The 24,199-nt window shown below is 39.2% G+C and overlaps 1 protein-coding gene across 5 annotated transcripts in view; it reads right to left on the reverse strand.

Moving 5' to 3' along the window:
- Window positions 1–17,344: 17,344 nt before the first annotated feature.
- The window catches only part of wrn (WRN RecQ like helicase), a 134,495-nt gene continuing 127,640 nt past the window's right edge, over window positions 17,345–24,199 (reverse strand). For all 5 annotated transcript variants that reach the window (XM_059965363.1, XM_059965364.1, XM_059965361.1 and 2 more), the window contains 2 exons: window positions 23,567–23,728; window positions 17,345–18,469 (listed from right to left, as the gene is read on the reverse strand). In XM_059965363.1, the coding sequence (XP_059821346.1) occupies window positions 18,353–18,469; window positions 23,567–23,728 (279 nt within the window). In that variant the 3' untranslated portion in view covers window positions 17,345–18,352. The remainder of the gene's footprint in view (window positions 18,470–23,566; window positions 23,729–24,199) is intronic.

Consider the following 24,199-nt stretch of genomic DNA (forward strand, 5'->3'; position numbering starts at 1 on the left):
AAATTATGAACATTCTTAAAGCTCAAATCCAAGGAAGCAGCACATGATTGACACATGTACTAGAATTTAGTGGGAAAAAAACTTAGCTTTGAAAGCCATCCATACAGATCATTTAAAAACATAAGCACTTTGAGGTAGTACAAGAGAATAGCAGAATAGCATATAGAATCTAATGCTTCAGTTACTGTTCTCTGCTCACACTACAGAGGAAGTGGAAAGCGAAAGTAGAAAAATGGTGACCACCATTGGAAAATGGTGAGATAAATTGTGAAGACAAGAGTTCGTCTTTAGCATTCAATCAGGACAAGCTATTGGTGATATTGGCACATAAGAACTTGAAATTCTCAACCATCTCCACCCCCAGGAGCACTGTTGCATAAAGAGCTCAGATCTCCATACTGTCTTTGTATATCTGGGGATGGGTGTTGGACAAATCACAAAGAACAATTATTCTTCTGTATATAGTATCCATTCAATAGAAGGCTCATGTAAGAATTCATTTTGCTTAAGGATTCGTACTTTGTATAACATTTATCCAAAAAATTATCAAGTGAAATTAATTTCTGACTGTTTTTTGCTTTCTTACTTCCTAATTACATTTTTCCTTAAATTACATTAGTTTTGAAGATGGGAGATGTGATTGCCTCATATTAAAGTTTATTTAAAACAGAGTTAGCTGGGGATAGAGCTCCTCTTAGTGTCAGCACAGAGACACATCAACAATAGTCAGAGTAGGAATGTGTTGCTAGTAATCAGCCACCCATGTTTGCTACTAAAACACAGGGTAAACACAACATTACCTGCATTGACAACTGTCACCCCAAAGGTGATTCTGACTCACAAAGGTGAGAAAAATTATTGAAACTTAAAATTCCAAAATCCCAAATACTTGGGAATCCTTTCAAGCAATTGATCTGAAATAAAGAACATCAACTATCTACAGCTTACCTTTACACTTCACAGCCATTCCTCTCCATTGAAATGTACAACAACCTGTTCTTCCTGCAACAGGTCTAATTCATACTTGTTGCATTGGCATCCATGTTCCAGATATATTCAAAGTTGTTACATACGCCATAATTCAAGGAGGATTTCTACCATTTTCCAGCTGTCTGCAACCAAGGCAAGCCAAGTCATCGCAATTATTTTCATTTAAATAATCCACTAAACTGTAATGTCATCGTTCCAAGACAATGGCTGATCAGTTATGCCATAGAGTTAAAAGGTAGCACTCACAAATAGCAAATATTGTCTACAATGTAATATCCATGCAAAGACAGTTCGTGTAAGAATGCAATATTCCTGAAGGAACTTTATTTTCTAACATATTTATTCCAATATTACTAATACTGATGAATTTCTGATAGTTTTTGATTTCTCACTTTCTAGTTATTTTTTCCAAATTACCGTTGTACATAATTAAGTATAAAATCCAATGCTGATAAAACACCAGAACACTGAAGGAATGAAAAAATCAAAAGCTGGAGGAACTCAAGAGGTCAAGCAAAATCTGTGGAGACAAAGGGATGGTCAACATTTCAGTTTGAGACCCTGCATAGGTCTGTGAGGGAAGAGGAAAAGTTGTCAACGGATAGCAGGGGGTTGGCTTAGAGGCATGGCTGCAACAAGACGGGAATGGTATGATCGGCAGATGGAAACAGGATGGGACGGATCAGATTGTCAGATCAATGATAGTTTGGAAGAGATATCAAATTGACCCCATAATGATACCGGGATAACATTTCAAACTAAGGCAATGGAATCCTTCTAGGTGTCCGCTCTAATCTTTAACTTTCAGTCAGCAACAAATGAAATAAAATGATTCTCTGGTTATTAATGTGCTCTGTTGGGACATGCTTCATGTAGAATGGTTTAAGCATTCTCAACATTTCTACAAATGATAATAATTCAAAAAGCATGTCATTGACTGTACAGTGCTTGGGAATGTTTTGAGGCTTTGAGAAATGCACTACACCTCTTGAAGGTCAATGGGTTAAATAGACAATGCTTCAATGCTTGAGATTATTTGAGGCAGGCATGTGGTTATTGGTTCTTATGTTACCTTAGCTCCTTAATCTCAAGGATATTGGCACTAACATCGGACAAGAATCAACAAATCCATTCTTTTCATTCTCAATACTTTAAAGTTTTCTGATAATCCCAAATGGAATTAGAAAGGAGAATGTCAACTTCGTGCAGCATTGTGGAGTAATGCAAATTATGAATCCTTATTTACTGATCACATATTTAGTGCATGAGTTACATATAATCAAGGCAATAAGATCTCTCATTGTAGTGTTCATCACAGTCTAATTTATCAAGGGTTTCGGGACAGAATCCGGTTTCGGCCAAGTCAATTAACTTCTGGATACCTTCGTTTGGATGAATACTTAAGGAAATTAGAATAGATTTTTCAAGCATCTATTGTAACAGACTAGCTAAAGAATGCCCAGACTTCTTTTCATTCATTTTGTTTAAAAGTCAAGAGCTAGCTAACATAACAATGGCAGAAGTTTGTTAAAAACTGAGACTTTAGCTAATGTTAACAAATATTATGCAAACAGAAGATTGTTGCGGTTGGGGTGGGAAAAGAAATCAGATATTTACAACATTCATTCTTTCAGTATTCATTAATTTATTTTCTTCTCATGGCTATGTAACATCAAGGTCAAGAAGATGAGCAACTTTAAGTTCCTGGGTGTCAATATCTCTGAGCACCTAACCTGGATGCAACATATTAATGCAGCTGGAAAGAAGGTAAGACAACAGCAATATTTCATTAGGAGTTCGAGGAGATTTCTTTGTCAACTAAAACACTTAAAAGCTTCTAGAAGTGTACCATGGAGAGCATTCTGACTGGCTGCATCACCCACTGGTATGGCAAGGTGTGGGGGGAGGGGAGGCTACTGCACAAGATCGCAGTAAGTTGCAGAAACTTGCAAAATTAGTCAGCTCCATCATGGACACTAGCCTCCATAGTATCCAAGACACCTTCAAGGAGCGGTGCCTCAGGAAGGCAGCGTTCATCATTAAGGACCCCCACCACCTAGGACATGCCCCCTTCACACTGTTACCATCAGGAAGGAGGTACAGAAGCCTGAAGACAGACCCTCAGTGATTCAAGAACAGCTTCTTCCTCTCTTCCATCTGATTTCTAATTGGACATAGATCCCATGAACACTACCTCACTACTTTTTTATTTGTTTTTTTTTGCACTGCTTATTTTAAACTATTATTTAATAGGCATATAAATACTTACTATAATTCAGTTTTTTCCCTCTATATTTATTTATCATGCACTTAATTGTACTGCTGTTGTAAAGTTTAAAAAATTCACCACATATGCTGGTGATATTAAACCTAATTCTGAAGAACTAGATCTGACCATCCAAACCAAGCCCAAACATGTGTTTAGTTCAGATTGGGTCAACTTTCAACAGAGACTATACTCCGGGTTAAATCCAGCTCTTCAGAAGTAAATCAACTAATGTGCAAGAACTGATAAATAAGTGAAGTGAACCATTTTCGAAATAAGTACGAGTTAGCAGGATATCACAGGGACTCTGAATCAACATCCTCAAGCCCCACACCCAGGCCTTACAATGCTCTGATTGGCAGCAGTCAGTTCAGATGAGTCCTCAGATCCAGATGAGGATGGGTCTGATTGTATGCCCAAGCAGACCGTTACAACAGCCAGCTTCCAATAGCCTTGCTTGCAAGGAGATCTGTTCACATCTCTCAGGTCCTGCATTTTCCTCTAGCCTGTGGTTAAGTGACAGTACTTGCATCTGGCAACAAAAGCAGAAAAAGGGACACTACGGATTGCAGATAGGGGGATACTGAGCAACAAACAATCTGGTGGAGGAACTCAGCAGGTCTGTGGAGGGAAACTGACAGTAAATGCTGGGGCTACTCAGCAGATCAGGCCGTCTCTGTCAGGTGAGAAACAGTGAACAGTACAAGCCAATGGCCTTCCCTCCAAACTTGATACAGTAACCCTGTCACTCCTACCACAGGTGACATGCTAGATAGCCCAACACTCAGCATTTTCTTTTATATATGAGTATCTCCTGCTTCGTATTTGCTATTTAGTGTGATAATACACACACACTCCCACACTCGAGTGCCCAATACTGGCAGTAAAGATACGAGCAACTTGAGGTGGGTGAGGCATAAACCCAAAGCGGAAGCAGCCCATCCACATCCTGAAGGACCTCCCAAGAAAGAAAAGTTTCTAATAAGCAGTTATTAATCACTTTGCGTGACAATGGACTTTATAATCAGCAGGCGATATGTACACAACAGTTTTCGATAGATGGCAAATGAGGCAAAAAGCCACATTGGTAATATTCTGCCAGCAGAAGAATAAATATGGGCTATGCCATCAGTGAAAACTCTCCTAGTCTCCTTTGCAAGTGCTCTTGGGACATACATTCTCTTGAACTGGCAAAAGGGTTTCAGTTTAATTCCTCATCAGCAAGGGAGATCATTATTTAATGCATATCCAAGTCAAAGTAGAAAATTAAGAGAATTTACCTTCCATAAAATTTGTGTAAATTACTCAACAGTACAAAATGTTCTCTGTATAATACATTACAAAGCCAGCACACCTCTGTGCGGGGGAATATAATTAATCATTTTAAATGTGTTTATAATGTAAAGCTCTTCCCTTAAAATAGTAGATGTTATGAATCAATAGTGACACCTACAGGTTGCTGGAAATTTGAGATTCTTCATCTGTTAAAAAGAACAGTGAATATTTTAACAATGATTTAAATACATATTCTTGTCTAGCATTGAATTTTATTTTTTTTAATGCTGTCCTCAAAAGATAAGGAGCTCTGAGGAGGAAGAAGGATGGAAACTTTAGGAAGTGCCTCTTTTACTGTGACAGTATTTGAGAATCCAGCACATAGACATGTGTATGGCATTAGGCAAGGCTTTTTGCTAATGTCGGGAAACATCCTGTCAAGGAGATAATTGGCAAATTACACAGAGCAAAGGGGCCCTTCTTGAATGCTTGTAGTGAAATAGGTCTCCAAAGCAATTCTTTTTCTAACTCATGTCTTTCTTGTATTAATTTGTATGTGGTTGAGAACTTTCCCAGATTAGAACCAAGGCAGCTGACATAATTTTAATCACTTCCTGTTCCATACACTTGCCCTTGGCTCCAAACACCAGAATGAAAACAAACCCAGTATATCACCTTCCACTCTTTTAGCACCTCCAATCCGACAACCCCAGTAGCCCTAACTCTAAGACAAGTCGAATTGCGCAGTATGCAGCCCATTCAGGTTTAGACGTCCCATTTTATCCCCAGTCTGTTTATTTCCACAGCTTCCTGCATCTCCATTCCTACCTCCAATGAAAGTGTCATCCACAGTGCTCTTATCTCAATACTCTATGTTCCCAAACTCCAACCCAATTTCCAATGGCCAAAACCTGGCCATTGACTTCTGTCATGGACAATTCCACCACCGTGACCCTTGCTGACTTCCATAATCTGCTCACTTGTCTGAGCAGTGAATTTTTTAATCCTTTATCTTTGGCTCCGGTTCCTTTTCTGGCACCTTTCAGTCCCTCTCCCTCAGTGGTAAACTCTGTTCCTACCACTATAGATCTCTGACTCTGGCCTTCAATGCAGTTCAGTTCCAATTTAGAGCAATCAGCACTTTTCTTAACGGTGCTACTGCAGGATTATGGTAATGCAAGTGATAAGTATTGGTCAGGGCCTTGGGTTAAATCCGAATATTATTTAGAGTCCTGGACAGTCAGAGGTGTTCAGCTTAGAAGTTGTCCCTTTGCCCCAGCTGGTCCATGCTAACCAATATTCCAATCTAAGTAAGTCCCACCTGCCTGCATTTCAAGATTCAAAAAAGATTCAAAAACTTTATTGTCATTCCAACCATACATCAGCTCTGCAGGCAGAATGATTCAGCGTTTCCCAGGGGCAAGTGCAATCGTAACATAACAAACACCACAATACATAGTAAACATGACAATAAATAATAAAACACAACAGCCACATGTCGGTTAAAATCAAGTTATAAATGTCCAGTGCAAGTTAAAAGTGTCCAAAGCAGAGTCAGGTAGAGCAGCTATTTAGCAGTCTGACTGCCTGCGGGAGGAAGCTGTTTCGTAGCCTTGTGGTTTTAGTTTTGATGCTCCTGTAATGTTTGCCTGATGGCAGAAGAACAAACAGTTTATGGAGAGGGTGTGAGGGGTCTTTAATGATGTACCGTGTCTTCTGGAGGCATCGACTCTGAAAGAGGTCTTGAACAGAAGGTAGGGAGACCCCAATAACCTTCTCTGCTCCCCTAACCACCCTCTGCGAGGCTTTTTTGTTGGCAGCACTGCAGCTGGAGTACCAGGTTGTGATGCAAAAGGTCAGCATACTCTCAACAATGCCTCCGTAGAATGTTAGTGGGGAGTGATGCTTGTTTAAGCTTCCTCAGAAAGTGCAATCTCTGCTGGGCTCGTTTCACAATCCCAGTGGTGTTCCTGGACCAGGTGAGATTGTCCGAGATCTGCACCCCAAGGAGCTTGATGTTTTCCACTCTCTCCACTGTGGAGCCACTGATGCTGAGGGGTGTGTGCTCAGGCTGAGACCATCTGAAATCGACTATCATCTCCTTGGTTTTGGTGACATTAAGCATCAAGTTGTCACTGCACCAGCTCTCTAGGTGTTTGACCTCCTCCCTGTACATTGTTTCATCATTTTTGCTGATGAACCCCACCACTGTGGTATCATAAGCAAATTTAATGATCAGGTTCCCCTTGAATCTGGCTGCACAGTCATGTGTTAGCAGTGTAAACAGCAGTGGGCTAAGCACACAGCCTTGTGGGGATCCAGTGCTCAGTGTGATGAAGTCAGAGATGTTCCTGCCAACACGGACTGACTGTGGTCTCTCTGTCAAGAAATCCAGAATCCAGCGACACATGGCAGTGTTAAGGCCAAGCAGCGACAGTTTCTCCACTAGTCTCTGCAGATGGTGGTATTGAACGCTGGACTGAAATCAATGTACAGGATTCTGGCATAAGTGTCTTTGTTGTCCAAGTGAGAGGGAACTGTGTGAAGTGTGGTGGATATTGCGTCCCCTGTAGAGCGGTTGGGACGATAAGGGATTCAGCGATGAAGGGAGGCTGTGATATGAGGCTTGACAAGCCATTCAAAACATTTCATCACTATGGGGGTCAGGGTGACGGGACGGTAATCATTCAGACAGGCTACAACTGATTTCTTTGCTACAGGGATGATTGTAGAGGTTTTGAAGCATCTGGGGACAATAGCTTGACTAGGGGAGATGTTGAAAATGTCTGTCAGGACCTGCTAATACAATTTGGCCCTCTCAGTCCTTCCTACCCATGTATATAAGAACCTTTTAAATGCTATTAAAGTACCTGCCACAAACTCTTCTTCTGGCAGTTCTTTCCACATACTGACCAGCCTCTGAGCGAAAAGGTTGCCCTCAGGTTCCTATTAATCCTCTTTCCTCCCACCTTAAACATCTGTCCTCAAGTTCTTGATTCCCCAATCCTGTGAAAAAGACTATGCTCATCAACCTATCTCTACCCCTCATTATTTTATATGCCTCCATAGGATTATCCCTCATTCTCCTGCACTCCTGTGAAAAGAAAGACTCAATCTCTCAACCTCTCTCCATATCCCATTCCTTTGATTCCTAGCAACACCCTTGTAAATCTCCTCTGCATTCTTCACAGCTTTCTTGAATTGGATTTTTTTTACATTCAGCTCATAGAGCCAACAATTTAGTGTCAAATGCAAAAGGCAGTAACCATAACATCTGCTACTCTGTCTATATTGAGAATGTTTTAGCAGAAGAAAAGAGGAATCAATAGCAGATCCCAGAAACCATTGGATGTCTAATATGCAATTGAGTGGACAGGAAAAAGGGCCAAAAATGTGGGAAATTGATCTTAATGAACACACTTAGTGAATGAACTCAAGTATTTACCTGGAAAATTTGACAAGGTCTAAAAATATTCTTAAATCAGAAATAAGGTATTGCTTGTAAAATTAAAGTCAACATCCCACTCCTTGCATTATTTTACATGCAGCATGTACTGCTTAACACACACTGTCAAAATATTCGGAACTGTTCATACGTGCTTTGAAGAGTTATCCATATCTTGGTCCAGAGACGTCACTGAGTCAAAAGGTCATGAGCTCGAGTTCCAGTACCACCTGGAACTGAAGTTTCCTTTCAAGCCAGGCACAATTCTATTTTGGACCTTTTTCACCGGTCTTTCATTTTTGGTAGGCAAACACTTTCTGGAACAGTCACTGCATACTCTGATGTGAAAATGATTTCAATACATGACCACAGAGACTCAAAGTCAACGGCTTCACGAGAACAATTAGGGTTGAGTCTTACCAACTGCACCCGTGTCATTCCACAAATCATTATTATTTAATATAGACAGAATTACTAAGATCTTTTATTCACTGTACATTTAAACTACCAAGAATTTACTATATGGTAACTTGAATAACATCTCTGATACTTAAGTAAACAATCCTATTTTTCATAACACATGAAACATAAACTGTCTTTCTAAATGAATCTCGATGCTTGCACAATCCGCCCAGTTGAAAATTATGCCCTGGAGGATTCATGAAAAAAATCTCTTTTGTTTCATTTGATGACACATTCAGGAATATTCTCCTGTTTAACTCCCCACGCCATTCCATGCATGCCGAATGGGATTGAACATGTTCTGGAACCACTGACACACATTCCCTGGGAAGGGCTGGCCAGGGCAGGGTCAGCTCCATTTTATGTGCACACAACCCTGCTCCTGAATCCCACAAAGGCATCAATGGTAGGAAGCTGAGTCATTGCTACGTCCTGTAGGTGTGTCAGCAGGCATGTCCAGAGGCTGCCTATCATCTAAACAATCAAAAGATATTTAATTAACTAATAGTGCTTGAATCAATGTGCAGCAAATAAACCATGAAATACTGTGTAGTTTTAGTTTTTATCTGATTTGAGATGGATTTATGGGTACCAATTGAAAATTTTAAGTAATAACTTTTTAAAGTATTTAAAGCATTTTGTGAACAATGTTTAAAGAGATACATTCACTGGCCACTTTATTAGCCATATCTGCACACCTGCTCATTAATGCAAGTATCTAATCAGCTAATCATGCCGCTGCAGCTCAAAGCATAAAAGCATGCAGACATGGTCACGAGGTTCAGTTCAAAGATCAGAATGGAGAAGAAATGTGATCTCAGTGACTTTAACCATGGAATGATTGTTGGTGCCAGACAGAGTGGTTTAAGTATCTCAGAAACTTGATTTCCTGGGATTTTCATGCACAGCAGTCTCAGCCTTGTTAATGAGAGAGGTTGGAGGAGAATGGCCAAATTGGTTCAAGATAACAGGAAGGCAGCAGTAACTGAAATAACCACGTACTTGAACAATAGTGTGCGGAAGAGCATCTCAGCCCGCACAACACGTCAAACCTTGAAGTGCATGGCTACAGCAGCAGAGGACAAGACCATGAACATACATTGGTGTCCACTTTCAGGAAATACCTAATAAAGTGCCCATTAAGTGTACAGCTCAGAAACAAGATGTCCATGACAATCAAGATGTCTATCTGAGGTAGAGCTATATCCCTCTAGACTTTCTTTCCCGTGCCACTCAGGTCTCTTTAAGTCCTTCCCGTTTCATCAACTTCCTGCAGTAAGGATTCTACCACTTAAGAAGCAATTTACAGTGGCCCGTCGGGATTGAACCTGGTCTGTGGTGCTTTAGGGCAGAGTTTCTGCCAGCTGCACCACCCTGAGACTCAGTTTCTTCCTATAATATGGAATAATGTGGTTGCTTGTAATTTTTTAAACTTCTTTCTCACTTGCAAAGACATCCAATTACTCAGATAGCAGGTAAACCCTTTATCTCTAATGTCATTTTGTAAAAATAAGGCTTCATTTTTGCAGCCCTTTCAGAATATCGCAAAGCTTTTCACACCAAATTAATTACTTTTTGAAGAGTACTTCATATGGGAGAATAGAAACTCTACCAGCCGATTTGTACACTGCAAGTGACACAAAGAGCAATGCTCCAATGACTTGACCATTTGTTATTAGTGATATTTGCAGAAAGTTAGTTGGAAAACCAGCACTATTCTGTACTGATAACAAACAAGAGAAAAGCTGCAGATGTTGGAAATCCAAGCAACACACACAAAACGCTAAAGGAACTCAGTATGCCAGGCAGCATCTATGGAAGAGAGTAAACAGGCAACATTTCAGACCAAGACCCTTCATCAGAACTGATGTTGGTCATCCTTTGATTCTAATAATGTCACAGTCCTCTGACCCACCACAATTGTTTGCAACATTTCATTCCAATTTTTTCAATGTGATGCTTTTCTTAAACTCTTTTGTCAGCTGAAGATGGTGCTTCTTCTAGTAGGGCCTGTTATCCTGTTTGAAATATACCAAACAGTAGATTTGTTGGGGTTTATGAAAATCTCCATAAAATGTTTGTTACTGTTGATCTACTGTTATATCTATTAATCTATTTTCCCAATCTACCTTAGCCAACTCTATCAACATCCTGTTAAAATTGTTGTTTATTCAAGTTTAGGATATTAGTTTCAGATCTAAGTTTTTCACTCTCAAAACGAATTTGAAATTCTACCATAGTATGATCAACTCTTTCTTAGAAGATCTCTACTGTAAGATCATCAGTTAATCTTGTCTCTTTACACAATACCAGATGTAAAATAGTCTGCTTCTTAGAAACTCAAAAAAATCCATTCACACCATCCTGAGTCCTGATGAAGGGTCTCGGCCCAAGATGTCAACTGTTTACTCTTTTCCATAGATGCTGCCTGGCCTGACAAGCTCCTCCAGTATTTTGTGTGTTTTGCTCGGATTTCCAACATCTGCAGGTTTTCTCTTGCTTGTGATTGGACATTCACACCATTCTTAGCTTTCTGTTATCGTGTCAATTGCATAATGTTACTATCATACTCCCTTTATTACTGTCAGCTTTGATCATCTTAACACACCTCTTCTTTCCCATTGTATGGAATTCAATCTTGTTAGTCAGACATGAGTTAATTTTGACAAATCAATGCCAGGTCTTTTAATTAACCTGTGATTTTCCAAATGCTAGCTTGCTTGACCCTGCCAACAAGTTCTCATTAGCAAAGTGGCCTATAATGTCCTTCTTTTATTCCTCCAGCCTTAAAGCAGCAACAAATCTCTTCCTCAAGCAGAGTTCCCACATCTAGTAACAACATAAAGCAGATGACCAATGCCATTGTTACCTTTGCTTCTAGTGGCAATTTTTCGGTATATTCCATACAGACCAAATGACTTGTTGACTATCAGTCTTCGATCTATTATTTCCCCCTCCTTAAAATATTTTCTACAATATGAAATTCAATATAACTAAAGTTCCAGGGCTTTTTGGTCTGCCTTTCATGGTAGAGCAGCCAAAAAGAGATTTTGACAAAGAGGTTCAAAAATCAATCTTCCCCATATTGTCAATTACCTCCAATATTTCTACATTTCTCTTTGAAAGATACACAAGTCTCCACCACAATTATTTCTTGTGGCAAAGTAGTTCAAGTCCACTACCCTTCAGCACAAAATAGTTCTTAAGCTTCCTTCTCCTTCTGTGACGATTTTAAAGCATACAGTGGCCACTTCATTAGGTACACCTGTATTCTGTATCTGGTTATTAATGCAAATAGCTAATCAGCCAATTAGGTGGTAGGAAGTCAATGCATAACAGAATACAGACATGGTCAAGATTTCATTTGTTGTTCAGCCCAAACATCAGAATGGGGAAGTAATGTGATCTAAGTGATTTCAACAGTGGAATAATTGATGGATTCAGAATTTTCACACAAAACACTAGAATTAACAGAGAATGCCAAAAAAAGACAAAAAAAAATCCAGTGAACAGCAGTTCTGTGTGTGAAAATGCTTTGTTAATGGGAGAGTTCCGAGGAGATTGGTCCTCACTGAAAGGAAGGCGACAGTAACTCAAATAACCAAGTGTTTCAACAGTGATGTGCAGAACAGCATCTTTGAATGCACAACACATCAAACCCTGAACTGGATGGATTACAGCAGCAGAAGGCCACACCGGGGTTCCACTCTTCTACCTTATAAAGTGACCACAGAATGTAGGTCCTTTCACATAAAGTAGTAAACCTTTTATGTATACATTTCTCATCAATCTGCCAAACTAAATCATTAAGCAGTTATCATGCCAGTAGTGTTTTTCAGTAAGAACTGATGATCCCTTAAGGTAAAGAAATGAAAGTATGTTTGGAGCATGACTCATGATGGAAATCAAAGGTGAAACATCTTAAATGCATCCAGCTTTATTGTCTGTCATATTTGAGGTTCGTAAGCAGCAAGCAATCTCCTTAATACAAGTAATAACCAGTAAGCATGGAACAGGCTTCAGGTTACAAGGACCAATTGTATAGCTATCTCAAATTGCTAGAATGTCTGCAGCACATCTGTACCATAGGGTCAATATTACATGCATTAGTTAACAAAAGTCAGGGCCTTTCTGTCTGTTATTAATAAATGCTTCAAGCAACCAAATTATATTACCATAACTTATGTGGAGCACAAGGAGATAAAGCAGACTCGCAAGCATTCTGACTGCAGACAGTGCTTTGTGCAGAGTGTCCAACAAGAGTCACGAACAACCAGAGAGCTACTGTACAAGACTGAGTGGCCAGAATTATGTATGGAGCAATTTAACAGAATACACGCTGTGGCAGGCATAGTCTGCGTGGTTATCAGAGGACCACTTGCGTAACATCAGCAGCATCATGCAATATTGCAACAAATATGCTGCCACTGTGATACATCAGCAGGAATTTTGTTGTTTCCAAAATTCACCAGAATTCCCTTGAACTTCTCCAGCCCAATTGCATTTGGCCTCATTCATCCTGCAGTAAGGCTCAAGTATCTGTAGCTGTTTGATATCCTCAATGTTGTACATATCTCCACTGCGTACACCACTTTTCAGTTAATTGCCACTTTTTTTTTTCTTGTTATGGATGCACCAAATAGGTTTTGCCTTCTAGGCACATGACCCAATATGGACTAACAACTTTCCCCAGTAGAGCAATTTATGAATTGGGTTGGAAACTGTTCGACTTTTGTCCAGAACTCATCTCCAATCTCAGTCATTGAGCTACAGATCATAGGAGGTGCTTGTGTCCATGCATTCCTGGAGGCTGAGCTCCATCTCATGTCTTACTGATTCACTGAAGAGAATGACAGAATGAAAAATGATAAAATCTAAGTAATTAAGTGAATTACACCATTCCCAAAAATAAAGATCTTCAATGAGACCCCAGAAAAGATGATCTCTTTCCAATTATCAAGCCCTATGGTCCATCAAGGTAAACATCAAAAATGAAATTCATAATCTTTGGAGTGTCAGCAAAGGCTTTGTGAAGAAAACAGTGTTTGAAGATCAAGTTCACAAGCTCAGCAGTAATCCCTTGGTCTAGTACCCTGGACATCTTTAGGGAGCAGCATCTTGGCAAGGCAGTGTCCATTATTAAGGACCTCCAGCACCCAGAGCATGCCCTTTTCTCATTGTTAGCATCAGGTAGGAGATACAGAAGCCTGAAGGCACACATTCAATGATTCAGGAACAGCTTCTTCCCCTCTGCCATCCGATTCCTAAATGGACATTGAATCCTTGGACACTACCTCACTTTTTAAAAATATACACTATTTTTATATACTTTTAATCTATTTGGTATACATATACTGTAATTGATTTAATTGTTTATTTTTTTATTTTATTTATTTTTTTCTTTTCTAGGTTATGTTCATTGAACTGCTGCTGCTAAGTTAACAAATTTCACGTCACATGCCAGTGATAATAAACCAGATTCTAATTCTGATCGTGGTAGCAGAGATATCCAGACACATTTATTTCCAAGACATGGACTGTCTATCTAAAGCCTTACTGCACTGTAAGTCCCACCAACATTATCTCAGCAAGGTCAGAAAGACACTGAACACCTTGACTTTGACTTTACGTGTCAACACTAAATGAAGACCATGGAAGGAGAACAAAACTTGCTCCCCCCTTCAAGCATCTCCAAATGGAACAGTGGGAGAATCTGCAGATACTGCACTGGCCTCATCAACTCCCTCAAAACTGGGCTGGAACCAAATCAACCTCAGTTCTCTTTGACTGCCTCAGAAGCAGTTTTGATTTAATTGGCTAGTGGACAGACCCCATGTTTTTATGTGACACATTTCTAAATTTGAAACATGTGGCTGTTCGGCTCAATGTCTGACATTAAAATTTGTAAAAATCATTTACAACTAGGTACATCACAACCCTAATTGTATTTAACAAAACTTTAGCTAATATCAACATACTTAAGAATTTGGGGTGGGGGTGGAGGGTCTGGAGAAGAGGGCTATAATGCAAGCTCTTAACATTGCAATCACCTATTCCATACTACTGGTTGAGCAGTATCTCTCATAGCCAGAGGGATCAGGTTATACAATGATATAAAACACTAAAGAAATTGGTTTACAAACTGGGGCGTATCACAGAAAAAAGTTAATCTCATATTTGTAATTTTATTTAGGTTTACCAATGATTCCAATATTAATGCAATTGATTCAAAATCATGTGTTTATCGCCATCTTGGAGACAAGTGCAAAATTCTTTCATGCATTTCTAGAAATCCTGATGTGAATAATTGCATGTCTGGTTATAAATTTAACATTACCTGATAGACACCACTGATAATCATTACTTGTGTATGTAGACATGATAGTTTACTAACAAGTAAAAAGATATGGGCCAAAAATGCAGCATGGACAAGAGTTTTACTTCCTTGGTTTCTGAATGCTGGTCATTGTTTGTATGTGTGAACTATATCTAGTACTCATCATTGCATCCACATTTGCAGCTAGTCAATAACTTCTTCCAGACAACATTGAGCTAAGCTCTCAGATCAATTCTGAGAGGGCCCTGCATTGATGAAGGTACTGCCTTTCAGTCAAGATGACACGAGATCTTATCTACTGCCTCAGCAATTGTGGAAATATTTTAATTCTTCCCCCAGCCTATTCATCAAACCAAAATACTAAGTTTGATTATCCAGCCAATTATTTAATTCATTTATGTGACTCTATTGTGTACCAAGTGACTCTGGACTACCTTCTTACAGCCACTACAATTCAAGTACTTCATTGGTTGTGAAAAATTTTGCAAGATGGAATATAAAGCCAGTTTATTCTTTTCCGAAAAATAAAAAACATGGTTTGTCATTCAAAAGTCTCAACAACATTTAACAAAATAGCTATTGTGCTAAAGCAGAATTAAGTTAATTGCATATGAATGCAACATTCTCTAGATGCTTCCTTAAGGACCAAAACAGATATTTTTTGTAATATATTTTAACCAGATGCAATAATGAAAATCTGCTCGAGAGAAATGGTATTTCAACGACAGAATAATGCAACAGAACAAATTAACTAGATGGGAATCTTGGTCAGCATGGACCAGTTGGGCTATATGACCCTATAACTGAGACAAATAAATTGATTTTTCAAAATCCTCTGAGTTCATCAAACTACCCCAACATCAACACTGTGGCTTTTAATACCTGCTCATACTGAAAGTATCTGTGCAAAACATACAGTACTTACAAACATGGTAGGTGTGTGTATTATATATATATATAAAAAATACTCTTCCAACAGTGGAAGGGAAAATGGATCAGCCATGATGAAATAACAAAGCAGACTATTAAATCTTAAAGCCTGTGGATTCTGTAATAATTGGAGTTCCCAATACTATGGTCAAAACTTAAGTGTTATAAAGACAAGTGTATCAGGAAATATATATTAAAGTAAACAGTTGAGTTGGAATAAAGATTATGCATTATCTGGCTAAATGGGGCAACAGATTTGGGGTATTGAATTACCTACTCTGTTCCTGCCCTTCCACTTCTACATTCGATTCTAGTACTGTGACTGTAACATACAAAACTTATTTGCATTCAATAGCATATATCAGACTTTACAGCATTAGTAATCAGTGCAAACATGCTACTGATTAATTTTGTTTTTCTTGCAAATGTATTAATGTAAATTTTGACATTTTGGAACATTGAACTTGAAGGCAGATTTCAGGGTTAACGGCTAGCTTCTTAGTAGAGTGGAGGAACAGAGGGACCTTGGAGACCAAGTTCATTGATACCTCAAAGTTGCCACGCAGTTGATAAGAAGGTGTATGGTGTGTTGGCCTTTGCTAATAAAGGGACTAAATTCAAAAGCTGTGACACAATGTTGCAGCTCTATAAAACCCTATAAAGCACTCTTGGAATATTGAGTTTAGTTCTGGTCACCTCATTATAGGAAGGATGTGGAAGCACTTCTTCGGCTGTCCATCGATTTCAATGTTGACTGAGGACCGGGCAAGGCTGTATGGAAGCCCAGCAGTTGCCTATGCTGGGAGTCTCCCCTCTCCACGCCACCAATGTTGTCCAATGGAAGGGCACTAGGCCGATGTATCGTCACAGAGCTATGTGTGGTTAAGTGCCTTGCTCAAGGACACAAAACGCTGCCTCAGCTGAGGCTTGAACTAGCGACCTTCAGATCACTAGACCAACAGCTTAGCCACTTGGCCATGCACCAACACTGTGGAAGCACTGGAGGATGGAGAAGAGATTTACCAGGATGCTGCCTGGATTAGAGAACAGTCTTATGAGGAAAGGTTGCACAAGCTTGGGCTTTTCTCTCTAGAGCAAAGGATGCTGAGAGGTGGCTTGATGAAGGTAGAAAGATGATAAGAGGCATTGATAGAGTAGACAGCTAGTTCCTCTTCCCATGGTGGAATTTGCTAATACAAGTGAGCAAAAATACAAGAGAGCTGATTGGAGGTTTTTACACAGAGAGTACTGGGTTCATGGAAAACTCCCCACCCAGAACGGTGGTAGAGGTAGATACAAGTAGGATCATTTAAGAGACTCTTAGATAGGCATGTGGATGAAAGAAAGATAGAGGGTAGTGTTAGATTGATCTTGGAAGTAGGTTAGAAAGTCAGCACAACATCATGGGCTGAAGGACCTGTATTGTGCAGTACTGTATTATTCTATGTAACTGATCATACTGTCCACTGCCTCATGTAAGGCTACATTTCACAGTTGCAAAATCTGCAAATTCTTTTATTGGTATTTATTTTGGACCAAGATTTTAAAACATCAATACATAGCAAATCTCTCTGGAATTTATTTCTTCAAATACAGTTTAGAAAAATCCTGTCTTTAAAAAAATGAAAAATAAATTCACTTTGTTTTACGTTCACATTTAATTAAATTTCCTTTCCCAAACAGCATGTTATTTTCATCATTAATGGCACCTTTCTATATCCAAACATACCAGCGCAAAGAATGAGCATTCTTACAAGTCTGAACGACCTAGAGAGGTCTTATGACAACCTCCATTTTTCCCCTTTTCATCTATAGAAAAGTACATTGGTGTTGCTCAACATCTGTGATTGTTTGGCAGACTTGGAAACTTTCCACTGGATCGTAAGTTTTTATCTGCACATTTTTAATACATTGTGGCAGATAGTACTGATGCACTAAACCATTGTTTCTAAAAATTTTGTTAAGTTTGCAAAAGAAACATTTTGAAGAACAGCACATTACGTAGGGTAAAATATTATTCCTTCTGTTATAAGACATGCAAAATTATTTTGATCAAGATTATGCACCTCTTGGTATTAGTTAGTACATTATAAATTGATTTAGAATTCTCAGCATCCTTACTGTACAAAATTAAAGTTTTTGTAGACTTTCCACCATTTCAAGTCCTCTGCTTGTTCTGCAAACATTGTTGCAGAATATCTTACAACGCAGTTTCAAAACAATTGAAAAACAATACTTAGTTAAAATGCCTTATCTGTTACTCATGTTAGTGTAGGAATGATTCCACATTAACACAATTTTGAAAATATATGTACTACAGAATTCAGTAATGATAATAGAGCTAACACCTGCAAGGGGACAGGTGCTGTGTGAACATTTTCACATTGCATAAGAATGTCATTAAAGCTTAACAGTGAATTTGAATACATTCAGGATTCAGTCTTACAACAACAGGACATCATCTTGCCATCTTCAGCTGCTTTCATCCTCCCTCACAGAAGGCTTCTCACCAGGCTGTCCCTGGCAGAAATAATGTGCAATACAATTGAAATGCTGGGCAAAACCCAAATGGCTTATTTTTATTTTGTCACCAGGTGCAGTATAGTATTGAAGCATTTATCCAAAAACCAGTGGCAACAATATAGTTTCAACTGAAGAGTCCTTTTCTCTTTTTTGCCTTCTTTATAGCAGTACAAGAGAGTTCATGTGGTTTTGAAGACCCAAACCACTCTGGGAGTTTTCTCTTTGTTGACTGACTGCAGATCTGGAAGAAAATAAAATTGTGCAAAATATTATTAAATGTCGGGTTTCGGCCTGAAGCAACAACTGTACTTTTTATCTGTAGGTGCTGCCTGGTCTGTTGAGTTCCTCCAGCATTGTGTGTGTTAAATGTCAATGGTACAGCTTAGGTCTCTCACTGCATCCCAATCTGAATGACCCAGCAACAATCTGCAACAGGCCCAATGACACTGTACTCTCCATTCATCACTGTAATCTTATCTAGCATGCAAAATTTTCCAGCTGATAATTTTATCTGCAGGTACAGTAAAAATCAACCATCAAGAACCGCTATGATTATAGAACAGCTTACATCAAGCACAAAATTCATAATCACAGCAGATAGCAACCATGAAATGCCAGTAAGATCCTGGCTGATCTAAATGTAACTTCAGTGTTACATTCCTGCCTATCCCTAATAACCTTGCATTCCATTGCTTAGCAAGTATCTATCCAACTCTACCCTTAAGTTATTCAAAGACTACTTCAGCATCGTTTCTGAGAAACAGAGCTGTAGTGCACAGGTCATGGGATGTTGTAGAGGGTTGTAGGCTAAGCCAGCTGTTTAAGCAGGTTAGAAGTAAGTGCAAAGGAGATGAAGGGCTAGTTTTTTTTAAATACACAGAGAATGGTAGGTGGCTGGAACGCACTGTTGGAGTTAATGGTTGAGGCTGGTCCAACAGAGACATTAAAGAGACTCTTAACCAGGCACATAGATTTAAGGAAAATGTAGGGTTATTATTTGAGTAGGAAGGAAGGAATGGAATGATTGTAGAGTAGGTCTATATACTGTACATTGGCAAATCTTGGGCTGAAGGACCTGTACTGCATTCTACTATTCGATGTTCAAGACACAGTATCTTAAGAAAGTGGAATTCATCACTAAGGACCCTTACCATCCAGGACATACTCTCTTCACATTACTACCAATTGGGAGGAGTTACAGGAGGTAACTAATAATAGATGCACACCCCAACAATTCATGAACAGCTTCTCACCCTCCATCATCAGATTTCTGAACAGTCCATGAATGCATGAACACTAACTCATTATTCATTGTTATTGCACAATTGATTTTTCATTTCATTGTATTGTACTGCTGCCCCAAAACAAAAAAAAGTTACATTACATAGGACAGTGATAATAAATCTGAATCCAGAGACCTGAAATCCCAAAGTTTTATTTTCTCTTAAACCAACCACCCTTATTTTTATATCAACCTTGTTCAAGATTCTTCTGTAAAAAGAAACATATTCTCCACATCCAACCCATGAGGAACTCCCTAACAGTTAAAATAATTAACAATTGGCAAGAGCATTCACAATAACTCCAAACAGTAGATAAACTATACAACAAAAAGATCCAATTAACCTGTAAGCATTTTCAAACACAATTGCAAATTTTTAGTTATGTTCAATTATTAATCTAGGCAAGACACTGCAGAAATAGCAATAATTAAGATATAAACTTTTATGCTACAAACTGCTAACAATTCGTGAGACCACTATTAACCACACTTTATATACCAACTTTGCAATGACATTTCAAGAACTGGCATCATGTCTGTGCATTTTCCAATCATCCAGCACCATTGCTAGTTATTGAATATTGATTCATGGTTCCATCTCAGAGTCAAGTTTAATATCACTGGCATACAATATGTCATGAAATTTGATGTTTTGTGACAACAGTATATTGCAATACATAAAAAAATTATAAATTACAATAAGACATACAGTACATATAGAGAAAGAAAATTGTAGATGCTAGTTGGCTCAGTCAGTGTTTTCTGAATCTTTAAACAATATAATGGTAAACAAGGAATGGAGGGTGTGCTGAAAAATTATTCTAAGATATTACCAAACTGCTTTTCCCCAATCTTATGCATGAACTTAATTAAGATTTACAATGGGCTACAGGATTCACAATAGCCTTTGCTACTTCAAAGGTCTGGAATTTGGACAACCTGCTTAGGGTTATGGTAGAGATAACAATCATTTTCCTTTCTTCATCCATTCTTCATTTTTAAGGCAAAACCATTTTTTATTATAGAAACAAGGGCATCTAAACTGTGCCATTAACTGATGGGAAGATAGGCAAAATCATCAGAGCATAAACTATTGTACAATGACTATGATCACTGACCAGCAACCAAAACAAAATGAATACATTATGTGGCCAGATATGAATTTAAATTTAATTGGTCTGGTCAGTTTTTGTGTTGTCAAGATACACAATAACAAACTATAGAGTGCCACAGCAGCATTGTGGTTAGTGCGACGCTATTACAGCTCGTGCTGCTGGAGTTCAGAGTTCATCCTGTATCTTTCATAAGGAGGTTATACAGTACATCTTTTCCATGGAATGTGTGGGTTCCTCCAGGTACTTTTATTTTCTCCCATATTCCAGAGATGTACCACTTGGTAGGTTAATTGGTCGTTGTAAATTGTCCCATGATTAGGCAGGGGTAAGATTTGTAGGGCTGGAAGGCCTATTCTGTGCTGTATTGCTAAATAAATAAAATAAATGGTGGATTAAAAGTACAACCAATCGATGAGTATAATTTTGAGAAAGGAGCCTGCAAACCCTAGTTAGCCAGTGACATTCTTAGACATTACTTCTAAAACTAACTAATATTCCTGAAAATTCTGCACAGACATGGAGGACTAAGACCATAAGACATAGGAGCAAAAGTAGGCCATCAGGCTGTTCAGGTATTCCATCACTGCTGCTGTTAGCCTTCTCACCACCATACCTCTGCCTTTTCCCTATATCTTTTGACACCCTGACTAATCAGGAACCTAACAACCTCCACCTTAATACAGCCAATGACTTGGCCTCCACACCCCTCCACAGATAAACTGCCCTCTAGCTAGAGAAATTCCTCCTCATCTCTGTTCTAAACATCTATTCTGAACTGTATCCTCTGGTCCTAGACTCAGCCACTATTATTCTCTCCACATACACTCTTTCTAGACTTTTCAATATGCGATAGAATGGGGGGGGGGGGGGGGCAGAATCTCATTAAAACCTAACTCCAGCGAGTACAGGCCCAGAGCCACTACAAATAAGAGGCCCAAAATTGTTCACAATACTCCAATCATGGTCTGACCAATATCTTATAAAGCCTCTGCATCACATCCTTGCTTTTATATTCTAGTCCTCTAATTGGTCATGTTTCTGTGCTGTATAAAAGTATGACTATAATATATAATATGATACTGGTTTTACTGTTGTTGGCCTTTTGTATCCTGGATTTCAATTCATGTTTTATTTGTAATATCCAAGAAATGTGATGATACCAAAAATTTACTTTATTGTCACTAATTGATATTAGAGCGTACAATCATCACAGCTCCCTGGAGTACATCAAAGTAAATATAATAAAAATTTTAATTATAAATCATAATTAGAAAATAGAAAAGGGAAAGTAAGGTAGTGCAAGTTAGGTCCGGATATTTGGAAGGTACGGCCCAGATCCAGGTCAGGATCCGTTCAGCAGTCTTATCACAGTTGGAAAGAAGCTGTTCCCAAATCTGGCTGTACGAATCTTCAAGCTCCTGAACCTTCTCCCGGAGGGAAGAGGGACAAAAAGTGTGTTGACTGGGTGGGTCGTGTCCTTGATTAACCTGGCAGCACTGCTCCGACAGCGTGCGGTGTAAAGTGAGACCAAGGATGGAAGATCGGTTTGTGTGATGTGCTGGGCTATGTTCACGATCTTCTGCAGCTTCTTCCAGCCTTGGACAGGACAACTTCCATACCAGGTTGTGATGCAGCCTAGAAGAATGCTTTCTACGGTGCATCTATAAAAATTAGTGAGGGTTTTAGGGGACAGGCCATATTTCTTCAGCTTTATGAGGAAGTAAATGCGCTGGTGGGCCTTCTTGGCATTGGACTCTACTTGGTTAGACCAAGTCAGGTCATTTGTGATATTCACACCAAGGAACTTAAAGCTTTTGACCTGTTCCACCTGCGCACCACCGATGTAGATGGGGTTCTGTGATCCACTACTCCTTCTGAAGTCAATGACCAATTCCTTCGTCTTGCTGACATTGAGGGACAGGTTATTATCATCGCACCATGCCACCAGGTTTTTAATTTCCTCTCTGTACTCCGACTCATCATTACCTAAGATACGGCCTACAATTGTGGTGTCATTAGCAAACTTATATATTGAGTTCAATGGAAACTTGGCGACACAATCATGGGTGTACAGTGAGTACAGCAGGGGCACTGAGTACACAGCCTTGTGGGGCACAGGTGCTCAGAATGATTGTAGAGGAGAGCTTGTCCCCTATTTTTACAGCCTGGGTCCTGTCTGTGAGGAAGTTGAAGATCCAGCTGCAGCTCTGAGTGCTGAGACCCAGGTTCCGGAGCTTAGGAATCAGTTTATTTGGAATGATGGCATTAAAGGCAGAGCTGTAGTCAATGAAACGGAACCTTACATATGTGTCTTTATTCTCCAGGTATTCTAAGGAAGAATGTAGTGCCGGAGAGATGGCATCTGCCATTGACCTGTTGCTCCAGTAGGCAAATTGCAAAGCATCGAGGTTGACCGGTAGGCTGTGGTTGATGTGTGCCATAACCAATCGCTCAAAGCACTTCATAGCAATTGATGTCAGAGCCACAGGTCGATAGTCATTCAGGCATGCCACCTTGCTTTTCTTCGGCACCGGAATTATTGTTGCCTTCTTAAAACACGAGGGGATCTTAGACTGAAGCAGGGAGCAACTGAAGATGTCAGCAAACACCAGCTAGCTCACTCGCTGTCTGGCGAACCCATCCGGGGATGCCATCTGGGCCTGTCGCCTTCCTTGGATTTATCTTCAGAAAGGCTCTTCTAACGTCTTCCTCGGTGATGATGAATCTCGATGCCACCAGGTCTGTTTCATCCAGAGGGGGCGGGATGCTCCTCTTCTGTTTGAATCTTGCATAGAATACGTTAAGTATGTCAGGAAGAGAAACACTACAGTTATTGATATTAAGATGCCTAAAGCATAGTGCAGGTTGCAGCACTGGGAATAGGTTAATCTGACTAGTAAAATGTCACTTGAACCAAATCAACAGTCTCATTTGGCCTCACCTCTGATTGTGGATCATCAAATAAATCCCTGACAGAAGTATCAATCAATGGATCATTCCAGGATACAAAACTCACTGAGGATATGCTTTTCTGACCATTTCCAGCAGTTTGATTTTGATGGCAAGGTGTCACTTCTGGTTTTTCTGTGTCCATTTGCTTCTCCTATAGAGAGATAAAAATAATTAGAGAACCACTAGCAATATTTGCTGCATACAGCATCTTTTAATGATTCATACTATGTTAAGAATCTGCTAATTTAGCATAGATACAGCAGAATGCACTGATTTTTTAATATATCAAAATAAATTTAATTTTAACTCAAAATAATTTTTAAAATCACAAGAATAAACCATGCAATGCCTTTTCATTCTTACACATTCCTTAAAACCAGTAGACTGTTGACACTCATGGCCCGCTGGGGTGGTGCTACAACAATTGAGCGAACTTCTGTGTACTGTGAAATGAACAATACTGATGGCATCCATGTGGCATATACTTTTCAAGGTACTTCTACCATTTTACCATAACTGAGCACGTTCAATTTATGACTGCATCCTTCACCGTATCCCAAACAAGGGTCAAGGATAGGAAAAACAAATTACTGATTAAACTGAAAAATCTTTGATTGCAAAT

This window comes from Hypanus sabinus, chromosome 3 (genome assembly GCF_030144855.1).
Source record: "Hypanus sabinus isolate sHypSab1 chromosome 3, sHypSab1.hap1, whole genome shotgun sequence".
Lineage (NCBI taxonomy): Eukaryota > Metazoa > Chordata > Chondrichthyes > Myliobatiformes > Dasyatidae > Hypanus > Hypanus sabinus.